This window comes from Crocuta crocuta, unplaced genomic scaffold (genome assembly GCF_008692635.1).
Source record: "Crocuta crocuta isolate KB4526 unplaced genomic scaffold, BGI_CrCroc_1.0 scaffold166, whole genome shotgun sequence".
NCBI lineage: Eukaryota > Metazoa > Chordata > Mammalia > Carnivora > Hyaenidae > Crocuta > Crocuta crocuta.
The window spans coordinates 1,614,072-1,635,265 of record NW_027531018.1 but is presented as its reverse complement, the minus strand read 5'-3'; the positions used below and the strand labels follow the sequence as shown (position 1 = coordinate 1,635,265).

Sequence of the window (21,194 nt, the reverse complement as noted above, 5' to 3'; positions counted from 1 at the left end):
CAGATGGTCATACCTCCATAAGGTCATATATTAAACTGCTAAATCTTGGGACCAACAATTTTCTCCTGAGAATTGAATAACCTGGAAGCCACAGACAAATTTTGCCTCTTTGTCCAAATACACACTAGCTGGTAAAAAGGAATCAAGCATTCTGCTGAATGACTGGTAGAGGAAAGAAGTGCTAAGTTTCAAAGCCTACAAAGAAATAATATTGTAGTCAAGGTTAAGATGTGATTTATGTGAGGTTTAGTTTGACAACATGGATTAGGCCATTTCCATTGACCCAGCTGTGGTGGTGGGGTGGTAAATTGTACCTTTCTGCACCCAACAGACACACATGCACAAGACATTCCAGTTTGGAGCTGACGGCTGGCCGCTTGCACACTCAACCACAACAGCACACTCGGCACACTGGTCTTTCTCTTGGTCCCACACCATTCAATCCCAGGATTTGGATTGACTTTCCCCTCATTAAATCAAAAGGTTGAAGGGCACCTGGGTGGCTCAGTCGGTTAAGCATCCAACTTTGGCTCAGGTCATGATCTCACGGTTCGTGGGTTCGAGCCCCACGTCTGACTCTGTGCTGACAGCTCAGAGCCTGGAACCTGCTTCAGATTCTGTGTCTCCCTCTCTCTTTGCCCTTCCCCTCTTACACTCTGTTTCTCTTTCTCTCAAAAATAAGTGAGCATTAAAAAATTTTTTAAAAAGTTTGAGTGTAGGGTTCAAACACACTAATAAAGATTTTAACACCAAAATAAAGATTTTATTAATCTCTATATCTCATAGTACACACTGTCAGAACTCTGACAATGGTTGGTTAGTCACCGTGTCTTTCAATTAAACTTGGTCCTCAATACCAGGAAATGACACCACTGGGCCTCATCCTTCAAAGCGAGAGGCTCCAGCAATGATAATCATCATTACTGACAAAACCCAATGCCTTTTGTACGCAAGGACAGGGAGAGCTACACAGATGTTCTGCCCTCAAGAGGCTTCCCTAATCCAGAAAGGAATCCACCAGGTCAAGCTCTTTAAAGCAGAACGTGGGAGCACACAGAGCAAATGTCCAGCTATCATAACATTTTATGGCGAACCGAGGACATAGAGGCATGCACAGGCCATTCACGTGCAACCTCTCAGAAGACATGCTGACCATCCACGGAAAGCCATGCGGCTGGGGCCTGACTGAACAACACTTGCGACTCTGACATGGTTTGCGGCGGAGACTGATTGGAATTGAGTTCTGGCTTCTGAAATCAGGTACAGAGGACTGGGAAGCAAAGTGCGTAGCTTGGATCCTCTCCTTCTCTCAGGGCTCCACCAAAAAGCTATGGGTTCCCGATTTCAAATGACAAGAGACTAAGTGTGCCCGGGTAAGCCAGCTGTCTGGCTCTATCACTGCGTGGGTAAACTGCTTCCAGAGGCTGGTGTACAGTATTCCAAAGAGGCTTACGGGAAGGAAAAGAGACACTAAATCAATGGAAGGTCAGCACACTAGTAATTTAATGAAGTTTTTCTTAATTAGTTGGTCTCAGTGATCTCAGATCACTATGAATGAACAGAAATTCACATAAAAATGGCTAAAAGGACTAAACAGAGAGAGCTCTTCCTAGAATAAGTAAGTCAAGGTCAGTGTTAAGGTCACTGGCGAGGAAGTCTGGACTGCCTTGAACTGAGGCTACTTGTGTCTTGGGGAAAAAAGACTCATTTTCATTGCTGTAGTCATGAGCACAAACAGTGACTCCAAAAGCTTGAAAAGCAAAGACAGCACAATGACCTTTTATTATGTCACTGTAATTTTTTAAAGGACAAAGAGGCACGTTAAGATAAGCCTGCTATGAAGCTTTTATATTTTCTCTTCCCTTGGCAGTTTAGGCAAGGTCTGAATCTCTCTCTAAACATATATGTGTGTATACGTGTATATCTATGTGTGTATATTTGTGTGTGTGTGTGTGTATCTCTCTCTCTATCTATCATCTATCTATCCATCCATCCATCCATCTATCTATCTAGTTGGACTTGTAGCTGTTCATTTGCAATTTCTAACTAATTTCTCTTTATTTTTGGCTGGCTTAATTGAAGGAAAATGCTAACTCAATTTTACAAAGAAAATACAGGGAGGGTTTTAGACAAATCAAGTTTAGAGAATATATAGAGAGATTGGTTTTTAAAAAGACCACCCCATATGAAATCTAAGTGATGAACTAAAGGTCTGGCCTTGTCTGATGGCCAACATCAGTGCAAGAAGAAATTGTTAGATTCACTTCAAGGACCATCTGGACCTCTTGAGGGCATTAGTGGAATCAGGTGAGGAAAAGTCAACATGGGTAAGCTGACCGGTCATTCAGCAAATACTCCTGGCTGTTTAAACTTACAGATTATTTTTCCAACTCACTTGATTGTACCAGTGAGTATTATAGTAACTATTGCCATGGTAAAAACTCAATTCTCCAAACAATATCTGGGCTTTTTGCTGCTCCTATTATTAAGGTAAACTAGTTAGAAAATTTTAATCCACAACATTTTCTGGGTTTTTACCTAAGGTAGGGGTGAGGGAACAGGAAACAGAGGGTTTGGGAGTAATGTCAACATCTATTATTTATTTGGGGAATTCTTTAAAGATTTAAGCTATTTTATTAATTTAAGAAGTGTGCTTTAGGAAAAATTTGGACAGCTGATAGCTTTTTAGACTGAAAATCAGTTATTAGAAATTATCAGTGTACAAGTATAATTTGAGCAGTTTCAGTTGTTACAATAAATAAAACTATAACCAGCTAAGTTTTAAGAAATCCAGAGTAGCAGTATGGAATAGTAGTATATGCTTACTTATGAGAAGGGGGGTGGAATTGAGACAGTAGAAACCGTTGGTATTAAGCTAAAATAAAAGTGTTTTATTTTGGGGGTGCCTGGGTGGCTCAAGTGGGTCAAGCATCCAACTCCTGATCTCAGCTCAGGTCTTGATCTCAGGGTTGTGAGTTTAAGCCCTAGGTTGGGCTCCACGCTGGGTGTGAAGCCTACTTTATTTATTTATTTATTTTAAAAATTTTTTAATGTTTTATTTATTTCTGAGAGAGAGAGAGAAAGAGGAGAGAGAGAGAGAGAGAGAGAGAGAGAGAGAGTAGGGGAGGGCCAGAGAGAGAGGGAGACACAGAATCTGAAACAGGCTCCAGGCTCTGAGCTGTCAGCACAGAGCCCGACGTGGGGCTTGAACCCACAAACCGTGAGATCATGACCTGAGCTGGTCAGGTGCTTAACCGACTGAGCCATCCAGGCGCCCCGTGAAGCCTACTTTAAAAAAGTGTTTTGTTTTAGGGCTTAACTTCTCTTGGTTTCACATAGCTATTTAGAAAGCTGAGAAAAAGGAAAGAAAAAAACCTAGTTTAGTGAAATACAGATTTTCCTACATGATTTCTTTTTCAACTAGTTTCATATCTTAAACTAGTTATGCCTCTTCAATTGCCCTTTTTCTATAAATCTTACTAATACAAAATTGTTCGATTTTACACCTTCTTGGATTGCTCTGTTTCCAAGTACAAACCAGTTTCTTTCACATGCTAGGCAAGAGATTCGGTTATTTGCAGGAGTGAAGCCAGTTTTATCATAGGCTTTACCAAAATAATAACCCTGGTGCAAGAGGGAAAACTTAGCAGACTCCTACCTGCATTTCTAGACAAATATCCTAATAAATTTTTTTTATTATGAAAAATTCAAAGCGGGAGGAGTTAAAAGACTGGTACAACGAAACCCCCCACATCCACCCATTTCAATTGCTAACAGATTGCCATACTTAAAGACATCTTTCTCTTCTTCCTTCTCTTTCTCTCCAGCTTTCTTTCCACATACATAAGTACATATGAATGCATATATTTTTGCTGAACCATTTAAAAGTAAATAGTAGGCATCATGCCACTGCTCTTTAAATACTTTAGGCATGCATCTCCTGTGAGGCTGTTTGCCTATGAATATAATAACATACCTAAAAAAACTAACAGAAAGTCCCTACTAGCATCAAACATACATTCGAATTGTTCAGTTGTTCCTCAAATGTCTACAGTTATTTTTTTGAACTGTGATCTAAGGTCTTTTATTTAAAAATTTTTAAATGTTTATTTATTTTTGAGAGGGACAGATTGCAAGCAGGGGAGGGGCAGAGAGAGAGGGAGACACAGAACCTGAAGCGGGCTCCAGGCTCCGAGCTGTCAGCAGAGAGCGAAGGCGGGCTCGAATTCATTAACTCTGAGATCATGACCTGAGCCAAAGTCAGATGCTTAACTGACTGAGCCACCCAGATGCCCCATAAAGTCTTTTATTTTATAACAATATTTCTAAAAGATTTTTTGTTTTGTGACTGATGTTTTGGAGAAACCAAGTTAATTATCTTGTATAATGTCCCAGGTTCTGGATTTGTCCAATTCATTCCTCATGATGTCATTTAAACTTGTATTTTAATCCCCTGTATTTTCTATACACTGGAAGTAAAGGCAAAGGCTTGAGTAGATTTAGGTTAAACAATCTCAATAGGAGTATCTCATGAGTGACATTGCGTAATTATATTGCCTTATATCTGGAGGCACATGATTATCAGATTATTAGTGATGCTAACCTTGATCACTTGAGTTGGATGGTATGCACAAATCTTTTATTATTTTTTAAAGATTTTATTTTTAAGTAATCTCTACACCCAACGTGGGGCTTTAATTTACAACCTCGAGATCAAGAGTCATATGCTTTACCGACCTGAGTCAGCCAGGTGCCTCAACACAAATCTTGTATTAATGGTACTTTTTCCTTTTCAAATGGAGTAATATGTAAGGTCATACTTTGGTATTATGACATAATCTGTTTTCCTTGGATCTCTATGATTTTAGCATCCACTGGTGGATCCCTTTGTGAATATTTCAGTGGGGGATGCAAAATGGTGATTTTTCTAATTCTGCTAATCTTTCCACATGTTTTTAAAAGTTTATTTATATTTGAGAGAGAGAGCAGANGCACAGAGCCCGACGCGGGGCTCGAACCCACGAACCGCGAGATCATGACCTAAGCGAAAGTCGGACGCTCAACCGACTAAGCCACCCAGGCGCCCCTCCACATGTTTTTAAAAGTTTATTTATATTTGAGAGAGAGAGCAGGTGCAAGTGGGGGAAGGGCAGAGAAAGAGGGAGACCGGATCCAAAGCGAAGCAGGCTCTGCACTGACAGCAGAGAGGCTAACACGGGGCTCAAACTCATGAACTGTGAGATCATGACCTGAGCTGAAATTGGATGCCTAACTGACTGAGCCCTCCAGGCACCCCTCTTTCTAGATATTTTAACAGGCCATTCGTCTGTAAACATTGTGGTATCTGAAGTAACATCCCGAGAATTTAGAATAAGTTAACTCAAATGAAATGGCAGTGCAACCACCAAATGCTTTTCTGCATTTGAACTTTGTATCCAAGAAACTGAAAACAGTTTTATTCCATGGCTTCTCAGAAAGTACTATGCATGGAGGTGAGGATACAGGGTAAATAAGAAAGCATACACTGTGTATTCCTTAAGAGCTTAGAGTCTAGCCATAATAAGTATACACTCCTCAAAGGAAAGAGCTGTAATTATCTGCCTGAAACTTTAAGTAGTTTTTCATAAACGGCTTCCTAATATAGAATTAGGAATCATTTACGGGAGAAGACAAAAGTAAAGTTACATTATATAAATAATTTGAGTATGTTGTTATTCTAAAAATTTCATCATTTTTTAATTTTTTAAAAAAATGTTTATTTTGAGAGGCAGTGTGTGTGCATGCAGGGGAGGGGAAGAGGGAGGGAGAGAATCCCAAGCAGGCTCCACAATGTCAGCTTGGAGTGGGGGTGGGGACTTAATCTCATCAACTGAGGGCATGACCTAAGCCGAAAGCAAGAGTTGGATGCTTAACCAACCGAGCCACCTAGGTGTCCCTCATCCCTAAGGTATTTATATAAACACATACGCCTTTGCTTTACAAATGCAAAGCGATATGGAAGTCTAAGTCATGGAAAGTTACTTTTGTCTAAGATCAACAAAATGGTATCTTGTCTCTTTCAGCGTCCTACAAGTCACGATCAACCATAGTTGCAGAAAGCTCAAGTTCCTTTACAGAGGACGCTCATGAGAAACCCTAGACTGAGTCCAGTTTTTTTTTTAAGTTTATTTATTTATTTTGAGACAGAGATCACATGAGCAGGGGAGGTGCAGAGAGAGAGATTGGGAGAGAGAATCCCAAGCAGGTGCCACATTGTCAGCAGAGACCAAAGCAGGCCTCAAATTCATGAAACTGAGAGTCAGATGCTTAACCGACTGAGCCACCCAGGCACCCCAGTGGTTTTGACTTTTTATAGAAGTTTCATTTGTAAAAATGTCATTGAAATTCCTAGCTAAGATATTGATCCAATTAACTGCACAGAAAAAGAGTCCCAGTTCTTGGACTGGGTCTAATTTCCTTTCCTCGTATCCATAGTCTCCTCTTCCATAGTCTCCTCTTCCCGCATTGGAATTAGCACCAGAATAACAAATAGTTCTCACTTCATTTACATAAACTCCTAACAGTTAACTTTCATTTTACAAAACAAAGCTGAACTGCACAGTTTTCTGTACATTTAGGAAAACCACTTGGCAATTTATTATAAACGCCCATTTCTGCCAGGAAACCNAAAGTCAGACCCTTAACCGACTAAGCCACTCAGGTGCCCCTATTTATTTATTTTTGAGAGAGAGAGAGAGCACGCATGTGTGTACACATGCAGAAGTAGGGGAGGGGCAGAGAGAGCTGGAGAGAATCCCAAGCAGGTTCTGCCCTGTCAGTGCAGAGCCCAATGTGGGGCTCTATCCCACAAATTGTGAGATCATGACCTGAGCCTAAACCAAGAGTTGGTTGCTTAACTGAGCTACCCAGGAGCCGCTTTAGAATAGAATTTAATCAAAGTCTTCAAAAGAGGGAAGTTGTGGAGTGCCTGGGTGGCTCAGTTGGTTAATTATCCGACTTCAGCTCAGGTCATGATCTCGGGGTTTGTGGGCTCGAGCCCTGCGTTGGGCTCTGTGCTGATGGCTCAGAGCCTGGAACCTGCTTCAGATTCTGTGTCTCTCTCTCTCTGCCTCTCCCCTGCTCATGCTCTGTCTCTCTCTGTTTCTTAATAATAAATGTTAAAAATTTTTTTAAAAAACAAAAGAGGGAAGATGTTTGCATTGTCATTCTATTTTCGTGTCTTGCTATATTATAACAATAGTAAAGGCCCTGTGGCCCTTGGAAAAGCTTTGAGCCAATGCAAAATATAACTGGCCTTTTGATTAGAAAATAGCTTATTCACAACTGGGTGGTCTGAGCCAATATAAAAGTTTGCAATCTTACAGGGGGGAAGATGTTTTAAATGCCTAAATTTGGTTAGAACTGAGTGATGAAGGATCGTACATGGTCTCAAGTCTCCTAGGTAACTGGAAATTTCGAGGAAAGAGCTACCTGGCAAACGATATTAAGGAATATTATTACAAAATACAGGCATTCTTCATACTTCACAAAGATTAGTACGAATTAAATACAAATGTTACCCTGAACTATTAGTTTAGATAATTTGCTTTTATTTTTCACATCTACAGTCCTCTTCAGTGAAGGGAAAAGGAGACTGGGCAAATTTTGAGGTAGATACATTATTCTTCAAATTAACAGTTCCATGATTGAAAGACACTTACATGTAGCCTTTCTAATATAATTTTACTTTATATAGCACTTATCAGGTTCACATGATTTTTTTTCAGAATATTACGACTGGATTGGAATATACTGTAGATATTTGACATATACCTAATATGAATCTATTTTAGGGTGAATGGATTAATTTTTCAACTGAAAAGATCTTTAATACACATTGTACTTTAGGAGAAGAAATGACACTTTTGACACATTGATTTAATTATGCAGTTGAAATGGGAGAATTTAAAGGGAAATTCGTATATTTAGTTGCAAATAACTTACCTGGCCTTACATTTGGAAACGGGGGTTGGCTAAGCTGGTTTAATAGATATTTGGACCTTCATGTCTTGACCTGTAAAAAATCCCCCTTAACCAGATCATCTCTAGGGAATAGTTTGTAGCTTCACACTCTTATGGGACAAGCTTGGGTAACAGTATCGTGCAGTGTACTTTGAATATGGAAAAGATGGTTCTTAAAGTCTAGCAGATTTCAGCTAAATTGCTTCTGCAAGCCCAGGTCCTTCCTCGGCCCTACAATTTGGAAGCTTTGGGGTTATTTAATTAAACAAGGAGGCCATTAGATTGAGGTGGCTTTAAAGACTTAGTCGCCTACATAAAGAAACCAAAACCTAAGCCTAAAACGCCTCAAGGGGAAATCAAAATCTAAGGATAATGACAAATAGCCAACAGGTCCTTCTTAAATAAGGGAACACTTAAGCTATAGCCAATCCAATAATTTCCTTGCTTTACTACCACTTCTCTAAAACATCGTTTCCCTAGCTCCTGTTGGTGGAGGGATCCTACACATTTCTAATTCGAGCTTGCCTGACTTGGGTCCATTTTTGTTCAAGTAAATTCTTTTTTTTTTTTTAAATATTTTTTATTTATTTCTAGGAGAGAGAGAGAGAGACAGCGTGAGCAGGGGAGGGTCAGAGAGAGAGGGAGTCACAGGCAGAAACAGGCTCCAGGCTCTGAGCTGGCAGTCAGCACAGAGCCCGACGCGGGGCTCGAACCCACGAACCGCGAGATCATGACCTAAGCGAAAGTCGGACGCTCAACCGACTAAGCCACCCAGGCGCCCCTTGTTCAAGTAAATTCTTAATTTTTTCCTTTTCTTTTTAGTATATCCCATGCCCAATGTGGAGCTTGAACTCACGACCCTGAGATCAAGTCTTAATGCTCTATCGACTGAGCCAGCGGGGCGTCCCTGGCAAAATCTTCCTTCAAAGGCAACCAGCACTACTTAACAAAGTCTTAAAAGTGAAAATAAACTCTGAGGGCTCATCTTCACTTCTAAGACTCTAACTCAGGGAAATAACCAGGTAACAGGACAAATATGGATGCGTGCATGTTAAAGGATATTCAAACTAGACCTTATAATATAAATAGCTGGTAACTGAAATCTCTAACTTCAGGGGATATAAGTGGATCCATGCAGTACTCACTGACTAGGGAAGTTATTTTATCTTCAATTTCTTGAAGTTATCTTCTAATTTTTTCTACAATGAATATGTTACTTGCCTAACAAAGTTAACATACCACTGGCTAATATGTTAACTCTTTCTTTTGCCCATTTACCCACTACTCAGAACATTTTTCGTTTATTCTAAAAAATCATCAGTTCCTGAAACTGCTTAATTTCTGAGCCACTAAAATTGTTAACAAACTGTGGTAAGACTGGACATGTTTTGCCTCCCAGAGAGACTCCAAATGAGGAAAAAGAATAACTTACTGAGAAAAAGCAATAATAAGTGACAGAACTACTAACTTTTTGTTATTGTTCTTAAAGCCAGGAAAAGACAAATCATATGTCCTCAGAATTTTCAAAGAGTTACTTCTTAAATTATGAAGAGCCAGAGAAACAAGGTACTGCAGCAAACACTTTTAATAAGAATACAAAATTCACACCATAGGCACATTCTGGGGAATGTAAAGGAACTATCACAAGTATTAATTCTGCTGGAAGAATAAAATAAGGCTCTCTCAGAGTACAAATATACAGGAAGGAATGATTTAAAATAGGTTTATGACTTACAATCACATTACATTTTACATATTAAGCACTGAGAACAGGCATGTTAATTAAAAAGCCAGCTAAAAGGCATTTGAACATATATAACAAATCTTACAGTCCACAAAGTTCATGTATAACAGTAATTTTAAGTACTTCATTTCAATACAAAAGAAATGAAGATATATTAATTTACGTTTATGACACAAATCAAGAGAACTTATATTTAAAAGTCTTACATTACTGATAGAACCACACAGCGGACAGGTCAACCATATAACACGAACCAACCAACAGTGCTGAGCAATGAAAACAGTACTGGCCTTTCCAATGCCCTTTCTTGTTACCACCGCACTGTCCCGTATTATCTTTTCATTACTGAAATGAACAAAATTCCTCCGTCTTCTCATTCCATGAAAGGAATGAAGAAAAACCAAACAGCAAATTCAAAAGTTGATTTTACCATAAACCTTAAACACGGTTTAACGAATACAAAGAAACCCAACACTGATACACAGTGTTCCTTTCTCAGGAAGGAATAGACACGTCAAACATTATCTGAAAGGGGTTTCTTTATGGATTATGTACATTGGTTGAATGAGAATTACTGCATCTGAGAAGGCACATATCTGTGATTTAAGGCTTAACCGGTATTGTTACATACGGAAGTCCATGAAAGCTATCTAGGAATTCACTTCTGTCAAAATGGAGCTTACCCCAAAACTAGCTTTCTAAGCACAGATTCCTACTCTAGAAACCATCAAGAGTTTCTATTCCCAAGTCCACCTGCCCAAAACCAAAAATTTTCTCAAGCAGGTTTCATTATTAATCAAAAGAAATCGCTAACGTAACTGCCCAATGACTTTGGGTGATGAGAACTCTTAAGCTCAAAAGCCTTGCAGAAACGACAGTGTGATTCCTGCATCTGAANAATGTACAATAGTACAGATTCATTTTTAAAAAGGTATTTGCCACAACTCCACGAGCCAATCAGTCATTCATTAGAGCTGCTGCCTGTGTGTGGGTGCTGCGGGCACACCATATAGTTTTACTCTGCAAAATAATTTCTTTTTTCTTTAAGACAATACATGAATCTCTTAAAGATGTTTAATATATTCATATATAAAATATCTCATGTGGATACAAATCATGTAAACCTCCCTTTGGAAAAGTTACAACTGGCCCTCATTTCCAGGACCAAAAACCTTGAATTTTTATCTTGTCAGTGCAAATCTATATTAGATGTTTTCAAACTACAGAAATAGCCATCAACCCTCACAATACAAAAGGATTTCTCAAAAAGGAAAATTACTGTGTTCAGATTATAGAAATTATGTTTACATTAAAATCACCCACCTTCCCATCAGATTTAACAGTTCAATTGTTAAAAGTATGAAAAAGGGAAAAATTAAAGCTGTTTGTGCAAGAATCACTACAATGGTTGTGGTCACCCCTTCCCTAATCTTAACCTAATTCTGCTTAATTCTTATTAGGTTTGTTTAGAAATATAACAACATGACTTGTTTTTTTTTTTTCTCCAGGTGTGATTTTACTGTTCTTCAAGCCAAGATGGGGCATCCACTCCAGGGGTTTTCAATTTGATATGGAACTGTTTAAGTGTCTGTTCAAGCTGCTTCTGGTTCCCAGCAAAGTAAGCGGCGATGGCATTGTGGAAAAGGACCAGCTGATTGTGCAATACCTTAACCTGTGAACAGGGCAGAGTTACAAAACCAAGCATTAACACCGATGGCAATGAAACGTGAGGTGGCTTATTATATGTCCTAACTAAATAGTGTGTCTCTCGTCAGGAAAAGCTGCTTTAATAACGACAAAGTACTGCGCCTGCGCGTACACACACACACACTCACACACTCACACGACAACTGTACATCGCTTTGCACAGTCACTGAGGCTTTGATGACTTTTTAATTTCCCTAAAGGGAAGAGGTCATTTTAAGAAGCTGAACCATACTCAGACATTATTGAGGGCAGTAATTAAAAATATTACTAAATCCCTCCCTCAAACTAAGTATATTCAAAATTAACCACCGAAGAGGGAACATTACATATAAATAATTACCTTGTATGCTATATACCAAGTACGGACATCAATAAGGCTAAACCTTCTGTAAAGCTGAGGAGGCCAGATATTTTGAAATATTGCAGGTCCCTGCAAAGGATCAAGCCAAGTGGCAGCAAGTGGTGCCCAGAAAGCCAGCTTACTTGAAGTTCATATGACTCTCCGCTATTTTCAAGTACTTTGCATTTCTAATGATGAGTATGTTTTAACCGAGTAATGCTACCTGTGTAAATCTTTATTAAAGAAATCGGTAAAGCACTGCAAAGATTTATGAATAACGTTTCTTGAGCTCTTGTTTATAACTGTGTTTGACAATCAAGTACAAAATACACTGACTTACCCAGCTAATGCAGTATTTATTAAAATTGAGCTCTAATAGTTTTTAACGATGTAAAAACATTCTGATAAAATGCTAAGAAAAAAAGGATATGGCATTTTATATATGGTATGACATTTACATTCACTTTATTATACACACACACATGGTCTCTAGCCATTTCTTCATGTATTTACCTCTAATGAAGGAAACAACACAAACATTTACATTGGATATTTTTGATTTGTAAAACCTTGATTTAAAAATTAAAATATTATAGGGGCACCTGGGTGGCTCAGGTGGTTAAGCGTCTGACTTCGGCTCAGGTCATGATCTCACAGTTTGTGAGTTCAAGCCCTGCTGAGAGCTCAGAGCCTGGAGGCTCCTTAAGATTCTGTGTCTCTCCCTCTCCGCCCCTCCCATGCTCATGTTCTGTCTCTCTCTGTCTCTCAACAATAAAAACATTAAAATTTTTTAAAAAATTAAAGCATTATAAAAGTTAACATACACTCAAGATTATAAAGCAAAACCTTCTGATCCACACTTTCAGCACTTATCCCCTCCCCTGCCACCCAAAAACCACTATTAACATTCTATTGTGTTTCCTTTGAGAATTTTTCTAGGTACATAATATTTAAAAACACAGAGACTGTACTATGCATACTTTCAGTAATGCTGTTTACTCAAAATATCTTAGATTTTTTATTCCATTCATATATGTATTCAACTAGTACTACAAATTTCTTTTAAATGTTTATTTTTGAGAGAGAGAAAGAGACAGAGCCCAAGTGGAGGAGGGGCAGAGAGAAAGACAGAATTCAAGGCAGGCTCCAGGTTCCAAGCTGTCAGCACACAGCTGGACGTTGGGCTTGAACTCATAAACCGTGAGATCATGACCTGAGCCAAAGTCTGATGCTTTACGGACTGAGCCACCCAGGTGCCCCTTGACTAATATTAAATACCTTCTATGTACCACACGTTGTTTTAGGTGTTAGGGAAATAGAAAAAAAATCCCTTCCCTTATGAGCTTAAATCATTAGGGGGTGGGGAAAGAGGAGGGAGGCAAAAATAAAAATAAGGATTGACATTCCAGGAAATTAATATCTCAAGCCTTGAGAAGAGGTTGGGCTAACTATCACACCCACAGGGCATCTGGCATTGCTGATTTATCTGAAAGATGTTTGAAAAGAAAAGACATTTTTTCTCCTGATAAAGACTTAAAAAATTTCTAGCAAGGATATAGTTTAAGAGGACCAGATAGCACAAAACAATGAAAACTAAAAAATGTTGGTACAAACTAAAAGAGGTACATCTTGGGGGCGCCTGGGTGGAGTCAGTCGGTTAAGCGTCCGACTTCGGCTCAGGTCATGATCACACAGTTCATGGGTTCGAGCCCCACATTGGGCTCTGTGCTGACAGCTAGCTTAGAGCCTGAAGCCTGCTTTGAATTCTGTATCTCCCTCTCTCTCTGACCCACCCCTGCTCACGCTGTCACTCTCTCTGAGATAAATAAAACATTAAAAACAATAAAAAAAATAAAAATAAAAGAGGTACATCTTGCAATTTCCTGGTCAGACCTTTAAGGCCTGCAACCTTTGTAAATGCAAACCTCTGGTACCAGGTACAACAAGGACAACAATGAAACATCTAACACCATGTGTCAGGCACTGTTCTAGGGATGCAAGAATACACGAATAGTAAGGCACGGGCAGTAGAAAACGACGGTCTGATAAGTGGGCAGGACAAGTACACTGGGTTAACTTTAAAAAAAGGGGGGGCACTGGTGCGGAGAATAGGGTTTTTTTTTTTTTTCAGAAAGGTTGGAGGACATTGGGACAGGCTACTAACTCCTCTTCCCTCTGCTTCTGGGATATGAGGGATATTTCTTTTTATTTTTTTTGTATTTTATTTTATTTTTTTATTTTTTTACAAATAGTTTATTGTCAAATTAGTTTCCACATAACACCCAGTGCTCATCCCCACGAGTGCCCTCCTCCATGCCCATCCCCCCTCCCCCCCACATCCATCAGTCCTCAGTTTTTTCCAGCATTCAAGAGTCTCTCATGGTTTGCCTCTCTCCCTTTCCCCCACCATTTCCGCCCTTCTTCTCCCCCTTGTTCCTCCGTCAAGTTCCTCCTAATCCTCCTATACGTGCAAACATATGGTATTTGTCCTTCTCTGCCTGACTTATTTCGCTCAGCATAACACCCTCAAGGTCCATCCATGTTGTTACACATGGCCAGATTTCATTGTTTCTCATTGCCATGTAGTATTCCATGGTATAGATAAACCACATCTTCTTGATCCATTCATCTGTTGATGGACACTTAGGCTCTTTCCATGTTTTAGCTATTGTGGAGAGTGCTGCTATGAACATTGGGGTACATGTGCTCCTATGCATCAGCATTTCTGTATCCCTTGGGTAAATTCCTAGCAGTGCTATTGCTGGGTCATAGGGGAGTTCTATTGTGAGTTTCCTGAGGAACCTCCACACTGTTTTCCAGAGGGGCTGTACCAGTTTACATTCCCACCAACAGTGTAGGAGGGTGCCCGTTTCTCCACATCCTCGCCAGCATCTAGAGTTCTCTGATTTGCTCATTTTAGCCACTCTGACCGGCGTGAGGTGGTATCTCAGTGTGGTTTTGATTTGTATTTCCCTGATGAGGAGGGATGCTGAGCATCGTTTCATGTGTCTGTTGGCCATCTGGATGTTATGAGGGATATTTCAAAAGACGATGAGCCTCAACCTAAGAGCAATGACCAAGGAAACAGGATAATCATGCGGAAAGCAGGTTTCTAAAAGGCAATTTAGGAAGCACAGTTTGATTCCGCTGGACTGTTACAGTGATGGCCCCAAAGAATCACTCTTCTCCATATCCATACCCTCGGGGAGCCTCCTGCAGTGAAAGCGAGCCTGGCCATGTAATACTAGAAAATGAGGCCTGATAAGCAAGTGCCTGCCCTCCTGGACTGCCGCCGCCTTGTGAGGAAGCGCAGTGCAGCCTCTCTCCACGGAGCTCACAAGGAGGGCCCATCGTTCCCGCCATGCCTGGTGCCCCAGCAGGCCTACCAGCTGAAAGTGAAGCCAGAAGAACCCATCTACCCAACTTGCATAACTGTAAATAATAAATCAGTGCTGTTCCAGTCTACTAGGTTTTGGGTGTTTTGTTATGCAGTAAGAGATAAGGGGTACATCTATGATAAAGGTGAAGAATGCAGTTTCTTAGCAATGAATAAGCGTTTTAGAAAACCATGAAAAGGAGGATCAAAACAGGGAGGACAGGCTTGGAAAGAGGAGAGGCTGAGCTGGGTGATAAATAAAGGGATTGAAGAAAGGCCTGTACTTGGGGAGGTTAGGGGTTGGGAGATGAGAGAAATGAAGAGACAAAGCAGCTAAGAAACAGATTCAAACAAGAGTCGCACACGTGCTACTAACCAGTCCCAAGATCTAATTGCATTTTTGGAGTAAATGTAATACAGTGTCTTTGAAAACTTTTACTTCCAATTTTCTAGGAACACCTAATAATTGCATAAGGCGTATTTTGACACTGGTCACAGCTTCCCCAAATTTATATTTGTTACTCATTCATTTTATTTGTTATTTTTTATTTGAGAGAGTGTGAGTGAGTGGGGGAGAGGGGCAGAGAGAGAGGGAGAGGGAATCTCAAGCAGGGTCCATGCTCCGTGAGAAGCCTGAGTCAGGGCTCAACCCCATGACCCTGGGATCATTACCTGAGCTGAAATCAAGAGTCGGATACTCAACCGACTGAGCCACCCAGATGCCCTTGTTATTCATTTAGATTATTAAGTAAAACATACCCATTATTGGTATTGTTTCTTCACAGCAATTACCATAAAAAGCTTTGGAATCAGGAAGCATATATGTCAATCTTAGCTGTACCACTTCCCAGTTTTCTTTGTAACACCAGGTCCAGATTACTTCTGATTTTTTAAAAAATATTTACTTATTTTTGAGAAAGAGACAAAGTGTGAGCAGGTGAGGGGCAGAGAGAGAGGGAAACACAGAATCCGAAGCAGGCTTCAGGCTGAGCTGTCAGCACAGAGCCCAACACAGGGCTCGACACAGAACTCGAACTCACAAACCATGAGAAGATGACCTGAGCTGAAGTCAGACACTTAACCGACTGAGCCACCCAGGTGCCCCAGTACAGGTTACTTCTAACCACACTGCCCAAGGTTTTTATCCATTTACCAGGGATGCCATTACCAAACTGAATTTGCAGTGTTACTGTAAACGGTTAAATGAAATGAGATACTACCTAGCACACTGTCTGACACAGAATAAGTACTCATTCAATTTCAGTGGAATCTAAGTTTACCTACTGGACAGTCAAATCCTCAAATGACATGGACTTTTCTTGGTAAAATAAAATTTCATTTATTTAGAACCCACTGATTTGGAACTTGTAAGAACTAAGACTGTAATGCGATTTAATATTAAGAATTACATACTTAGTCTTAGTCCTCATTTCTGAAACAAAGCTCCTAAAACCCTTGTAATTTCCAAAGTGGTAAGAGTGAAGGGAGCATCTTTTGTTACAATATTTAGTGTGTGTCCTGTTCCTGAAATAGCCCCAGAGCTATAAAGGTGGGAAGAATGACTTCTGTCTGGAACAATCACTTTTCAATCATGCCTGACTTTTTGTTAATGAGATTTGTGGAAAGCCCCTAGAAAACCAGAGGTAAGAGCTGGTTGTCAGGGGAACTAAATTGTGATTAGAGGGTGGGAATTTCAGCTCCACTCCCTAACCCCTGGGGAGGAGACAGAGGTTACAGGTTGAATAATTCACCAATGGTCAGTGATTTCATCAGTGATGCCTATGTAATGAAGCCTCCTTAAAAATCCCTGAAGTATGAGGTTTGGAGACGTTCTGGGTTGATGAATGTATCCACATGCTAAGAAAGTAGGGCGCCCCCAACTCCGTGGGCACAAAGGCTCTTGTGCTCAGGAACTTTACAGACCTGGACCCCTATGTACTTCTCTATCTGGCTCTTCATATGTATCCTTCAATACTTCCTTGCAATAAACTGATAACCTAGTAAGTAAACTGCTTTCCTGAGTTCTGTGAGACACTCTAGCACATGATCCAAATTGAGGTGGAAACCTTCAATGTATGGTCAGAAGCACAGGTGACAGCTGACTTGCAACCGGTGTCTGAGGGTGGGGGAGGCGGGGGCAGTGTCAGAACTGAACTGAACTGGAGGACACCGAGCTGGTGTCCAGGATCGAGCGTCAGTTGGTGTAGGAGAAACCCCACACATCTGGTGTCAGGAGTGTTTGAAAAGTGCTCTGAGTGTAAAAGAAGACAGACAGAGTTTTCTCCTTCTCAAAGGAAGAAACTGATGTGAAGTTTACCTTAGCAAAATGAAAAAAAAAAAAAAGGTGTGTGCTAAGCAAATAAATTTTCTTGAAAAGATGCAGGGGCACAGTTGGCTTATCAACATTGACTGCCTTGGCATGGCCTTCGATCCAAGGGCGGGCAGAGAACTGCCAGGGATGCTGCAGAAGGTAATCCTTTGCTTGACAGATCAATCAGAGGAACTTTTTTTTTTAATGTTTGTTTATTTTTGAGAGAGAGAACGAGCAGGAGAGGGACAGAGAAAGCGGGGGACACAGAATCTGAAATGGGCTCTGGACTCTGAGCTGTCAGCACAGAGCCTGATGCAGGGCTCGAACTCACAAAGTTATGAGATCATGACTTGAGCCAAAGTTGGATATTTAACTGACTGAGCCTCCCAGGCACCATAGAACTTTTTTTTTTTGTTTTTAAAGATTTTATTTTTAAGTAATCTGTACAAACACGGGGCTCCAACTTACAACCCCGAGATGAAGAGTCGCATGCTCCACCGACTGAGTGAGCCAGATGCCACAATTCAGAAGTTTTAAGGGTCAATTTACAACCCCATGATCCTGTGCTTCTAATATGAACAGGTTTGTCAAGCACCACAGAGGCACGTCTTCCAAATTACTCATCAGTAAGCATCATTCAAGTCAACAGTATTACATATAAAATTTGTTTAAAACATTCTTAATACAGACTTATGCCAGATTCACATTGACCTTTCTCTGTGCCTGGACAGAAAAGCTTTACGCTGCAATCACTTTTAAAACAAGCTTTAAAATGAAACACCGATTTACATTCAGTACTAAGAAAAGGTCATGTTATTCTAATTAAACTTATAACCAGGGTTCACCTTACATGGATAGAGTTTAATTTCAGGACCAGATCTCTTTCTTTTTTTTTCTTTTTCNGCGGGGCTCGAACCCACGAACTGCGAGATCATGACCCAAGCGAAAGTCGGACGCTTAACCGACTAAGCCACCCAGGCGCCCCTGTTTAAAACATTCTTAATACAGACTTATGCCAGATTCACATTGACCTTTCTCTGTGCCTGGACAGAAAAGCTTTACGCTGCAATCACTTTTAAAACAAGCTTTAAAATGAAACACCGATTTACATTCAGTACTAAGAAAAGGTCATGTTATTCTAATTAAACTTATAACCAGGGTTCACCTTACATGGATAGAGTTTAATTTCAGGACCAGATCTCTTTCTTTTTTTTTCTTTTTCTTTTATTAAGTTTTATTTAAGTAATCTTGGGGCACCTGGGTGGCTCAGTTGGTTAAGCATCTGACTTCAGCTCAGGTCATGATCTCACGGTTTGTGGGTTCGAGCCCGCATCGGGCTCTGCTGACAGCTAGCCCAGAGCCTGGAGCCTGCTTCAGATTCTGTATCTCCCTCTCTCTCTGACCCTCCTGCTCATGCTGTCTCTCTCTCTTTCTCAGAAATAAATAAAACATTAAAAAAATTAAGTAATCTCTACGCACAACATGAAGCTTGAATTTATAATCCTGAGATCAAGATTCGATGGTTTTCTGACTAAGCTAGCTAGGTGCTTAAATAAATAAATCAATCTCTTTCTTGTAAGACATTGGTCAATTAAAATTATAACTAGCAAAAAATAAGTAAAATAAGATACTGCAGCTGAGTTCTCATTTGATTCCTATTTACATAAAATATTTTTAAAAATCGAGCTCTTTTGAGTCACCTGTTCTTCTGGAGAACAGGTTGTGAGGGGCTGGTCGAAAGACGGCTCCAAGAGCAGTATGTTTTAGCAGAAGGTAGAAAAGTTCCCACATGACCTTAGACAGAGAAGAACTTTTTTGTTGTTAATGTTTTTTTAAAAAAATATTTATTTTGAGAAAGAGGTGGGATTTAGAGTGCAAGTGGGACAGGGGCAGAGAGAGAGGAAGAAAGTGAATCCCAAGTAGGCTCCATGCTTTTGACACAGAGCCCTACGTGGAGCTCAAACTCACAAACTGTGAGATCAAGACCCGGGCCAAGATAAAGAGTCTGATACTTAACTTGAGCAACCCAGGCATCCCGGAAAGTACTTTTCAAAGCTGGAAACTCATAAAGGAAAGGACTGAGAAATTAAGTTCATTAAAATTTAGAGTTTCTATTCATCCAAAGACAGTGAAAAGACAAGTTACAAACTGAGAAAATATATCTGCATTACATCTGCTGACAAAGGATATGTATCTAGAAAATGTAAAGAACTCGACAAACCAAAGGCAACCGAAACCAAAAAAGCAAATAACATGGCTGGGTATTTCACAGAGGAGGAAACAAGGACAGCCAATTAAATCTGAAAACATATCCAGCCTCAGTAGAAAACAGGAAAGTGCAATTTAAAACCAACTTGATGAAAGAAGACTTCAACTATCTCCATTTGACCTCAAAATTTCTAATTGACGAAGTTCTTTCCAGCTTATCTCTTAACTCAGGCACATTGCCCTGCAGGCAAGGCATCCTGGGAGGAATGGGAACTATCGCCTCAAGCAACGAGCACTGCCGAGAGCCCACGAGACCCCACATGCCTCATCCCAAGACAGTGATTGACTTGACCTCTACAGCCTCCTAGGATGCACAAACCCATCGCCCTTTGTCCCACATGTTCCTTACAGAAACCCGAGAAGTATTTTCAGCACTTTGGAGGATGGTCTTGAGACACTCTTCCCAGTATCGGCCTCACTGAAATAAATTATTTTTCTGTTTCAGCACTGCTGGTCTCTCTGGCCTTTGGGTTCTGTTGGCAGTGAGTGGCCAAACCTGGTCTGTTTGGGACCCTTGGAGCCAGGTGCTCTGGCGCCCCTGTGCCTGGCGACACTGGGATGCCACTTTATAGCTTCTACATTAAGAAAAAACAATTAAAACTCTTGCCCACTGTTGATACAGATTTGTTGTATACATTTGTACAACTACATTTGAAAACGACTTAGCACTGATCTATAAAATGAAGGATGCGTATATCCCACTGGACAGTCCTTTAACTCCTAAGAATACACCACAGAGNGCGGGGCTCGAACCCACGAACTGCGAGATCATGACCCAAGCGGAAGTCGGACGCTTAACCGACTAAGCCACCCAGGCGCCCCTGTTTAAAACATTCTTAATACAGACTTATGCCAGATTCACATTGACCTTTCTCTGTGCCTGGACAGAAAAGCTTTACGCTGCAATCACTTTTAAAACAAGCTTTAAAATGAAACACCGATTTACATTCAGTACTAAGAAAAGGTCATGTTATTCTAATTAAACTTATAACCAGGGTTCACCTTACATGGATAGAGTTTAATTTCAGGACCAGATCTCTTTCTTTTTTTTTCTTTTTCTTTTATTAAGTTTTATTTAAGTAATCTTGGGGCACCTGGGTGGCTCAGTCGGTTAAGCATCTGACTTCAGCTCAGGTCATGATCTCACGGTTTGTGGGTTCGAGCCCGCATCGGGCTCTGCTGACAGCTAGCCCAGAGCCTGGAGCCTGCTTCAGATTCTGTATCTCCCTCTCTCTCTGACCCTCCTGCTCATGCTGTCTCTCTCTCTTTCTCAGAAATAAATAAAACATTAAAAAAATTAAGTAATCTCTACGCACAACATGAAGCTTGAATTTATAATCCTGAGATCAAGATTCGATGGTTTTCTGACTAAGCTAGCTAGGTGCTTAAATAAATAAATCAATCTCTTTCTTGTAAGACATTGGTCAATTAAAATTATAACTAGCAA

General features: G+C 40.3%; 1 protein-coding gene and 1 long non-coding RNA gene across 7 annotated transcripts in view; one reads left to right on the top strand and one right to left on the bottom strand.

Annotated features, from left to right (window-relative positions):
* The first annotated feature begins 2,075 nt into the window (after positions 1–2,075).
* On the top strand, positions 2,076–12,045 carry LOC144237251 (uncharacterized). The gene is made up of 3 exons (XR_013336800.1): positions 2,076–2,307; positions 8,824–9,023; positions 11,254–12,045. It is a non-coding gene; the product is annotated as an uncharacterized LOC144237251 (long non-coding RNA).
* ARFIP1 (ARF interacting protein 1) overlaps positions 10,648–21,194 on the bottom strand; it is a 133,359-nt gene continuing 122,812 nt past the window's right edge. For all 6 annotated transcript variants that reach the window (XM_077770915.1, XM_077770920.1, XM_077770917.1 and 3 more), the window contains one exon: positions 10,648–11,417. In XM_077770915.1, the coding sequence (XP_077627041.1) occupies positions 11,262–11,417 (156 nt within the window). In that variant the 3' untranslated portion in view covers positions 10,648–11,261. The remainder of the gene's footprint in view (positions 11,418–21,194) is intronic.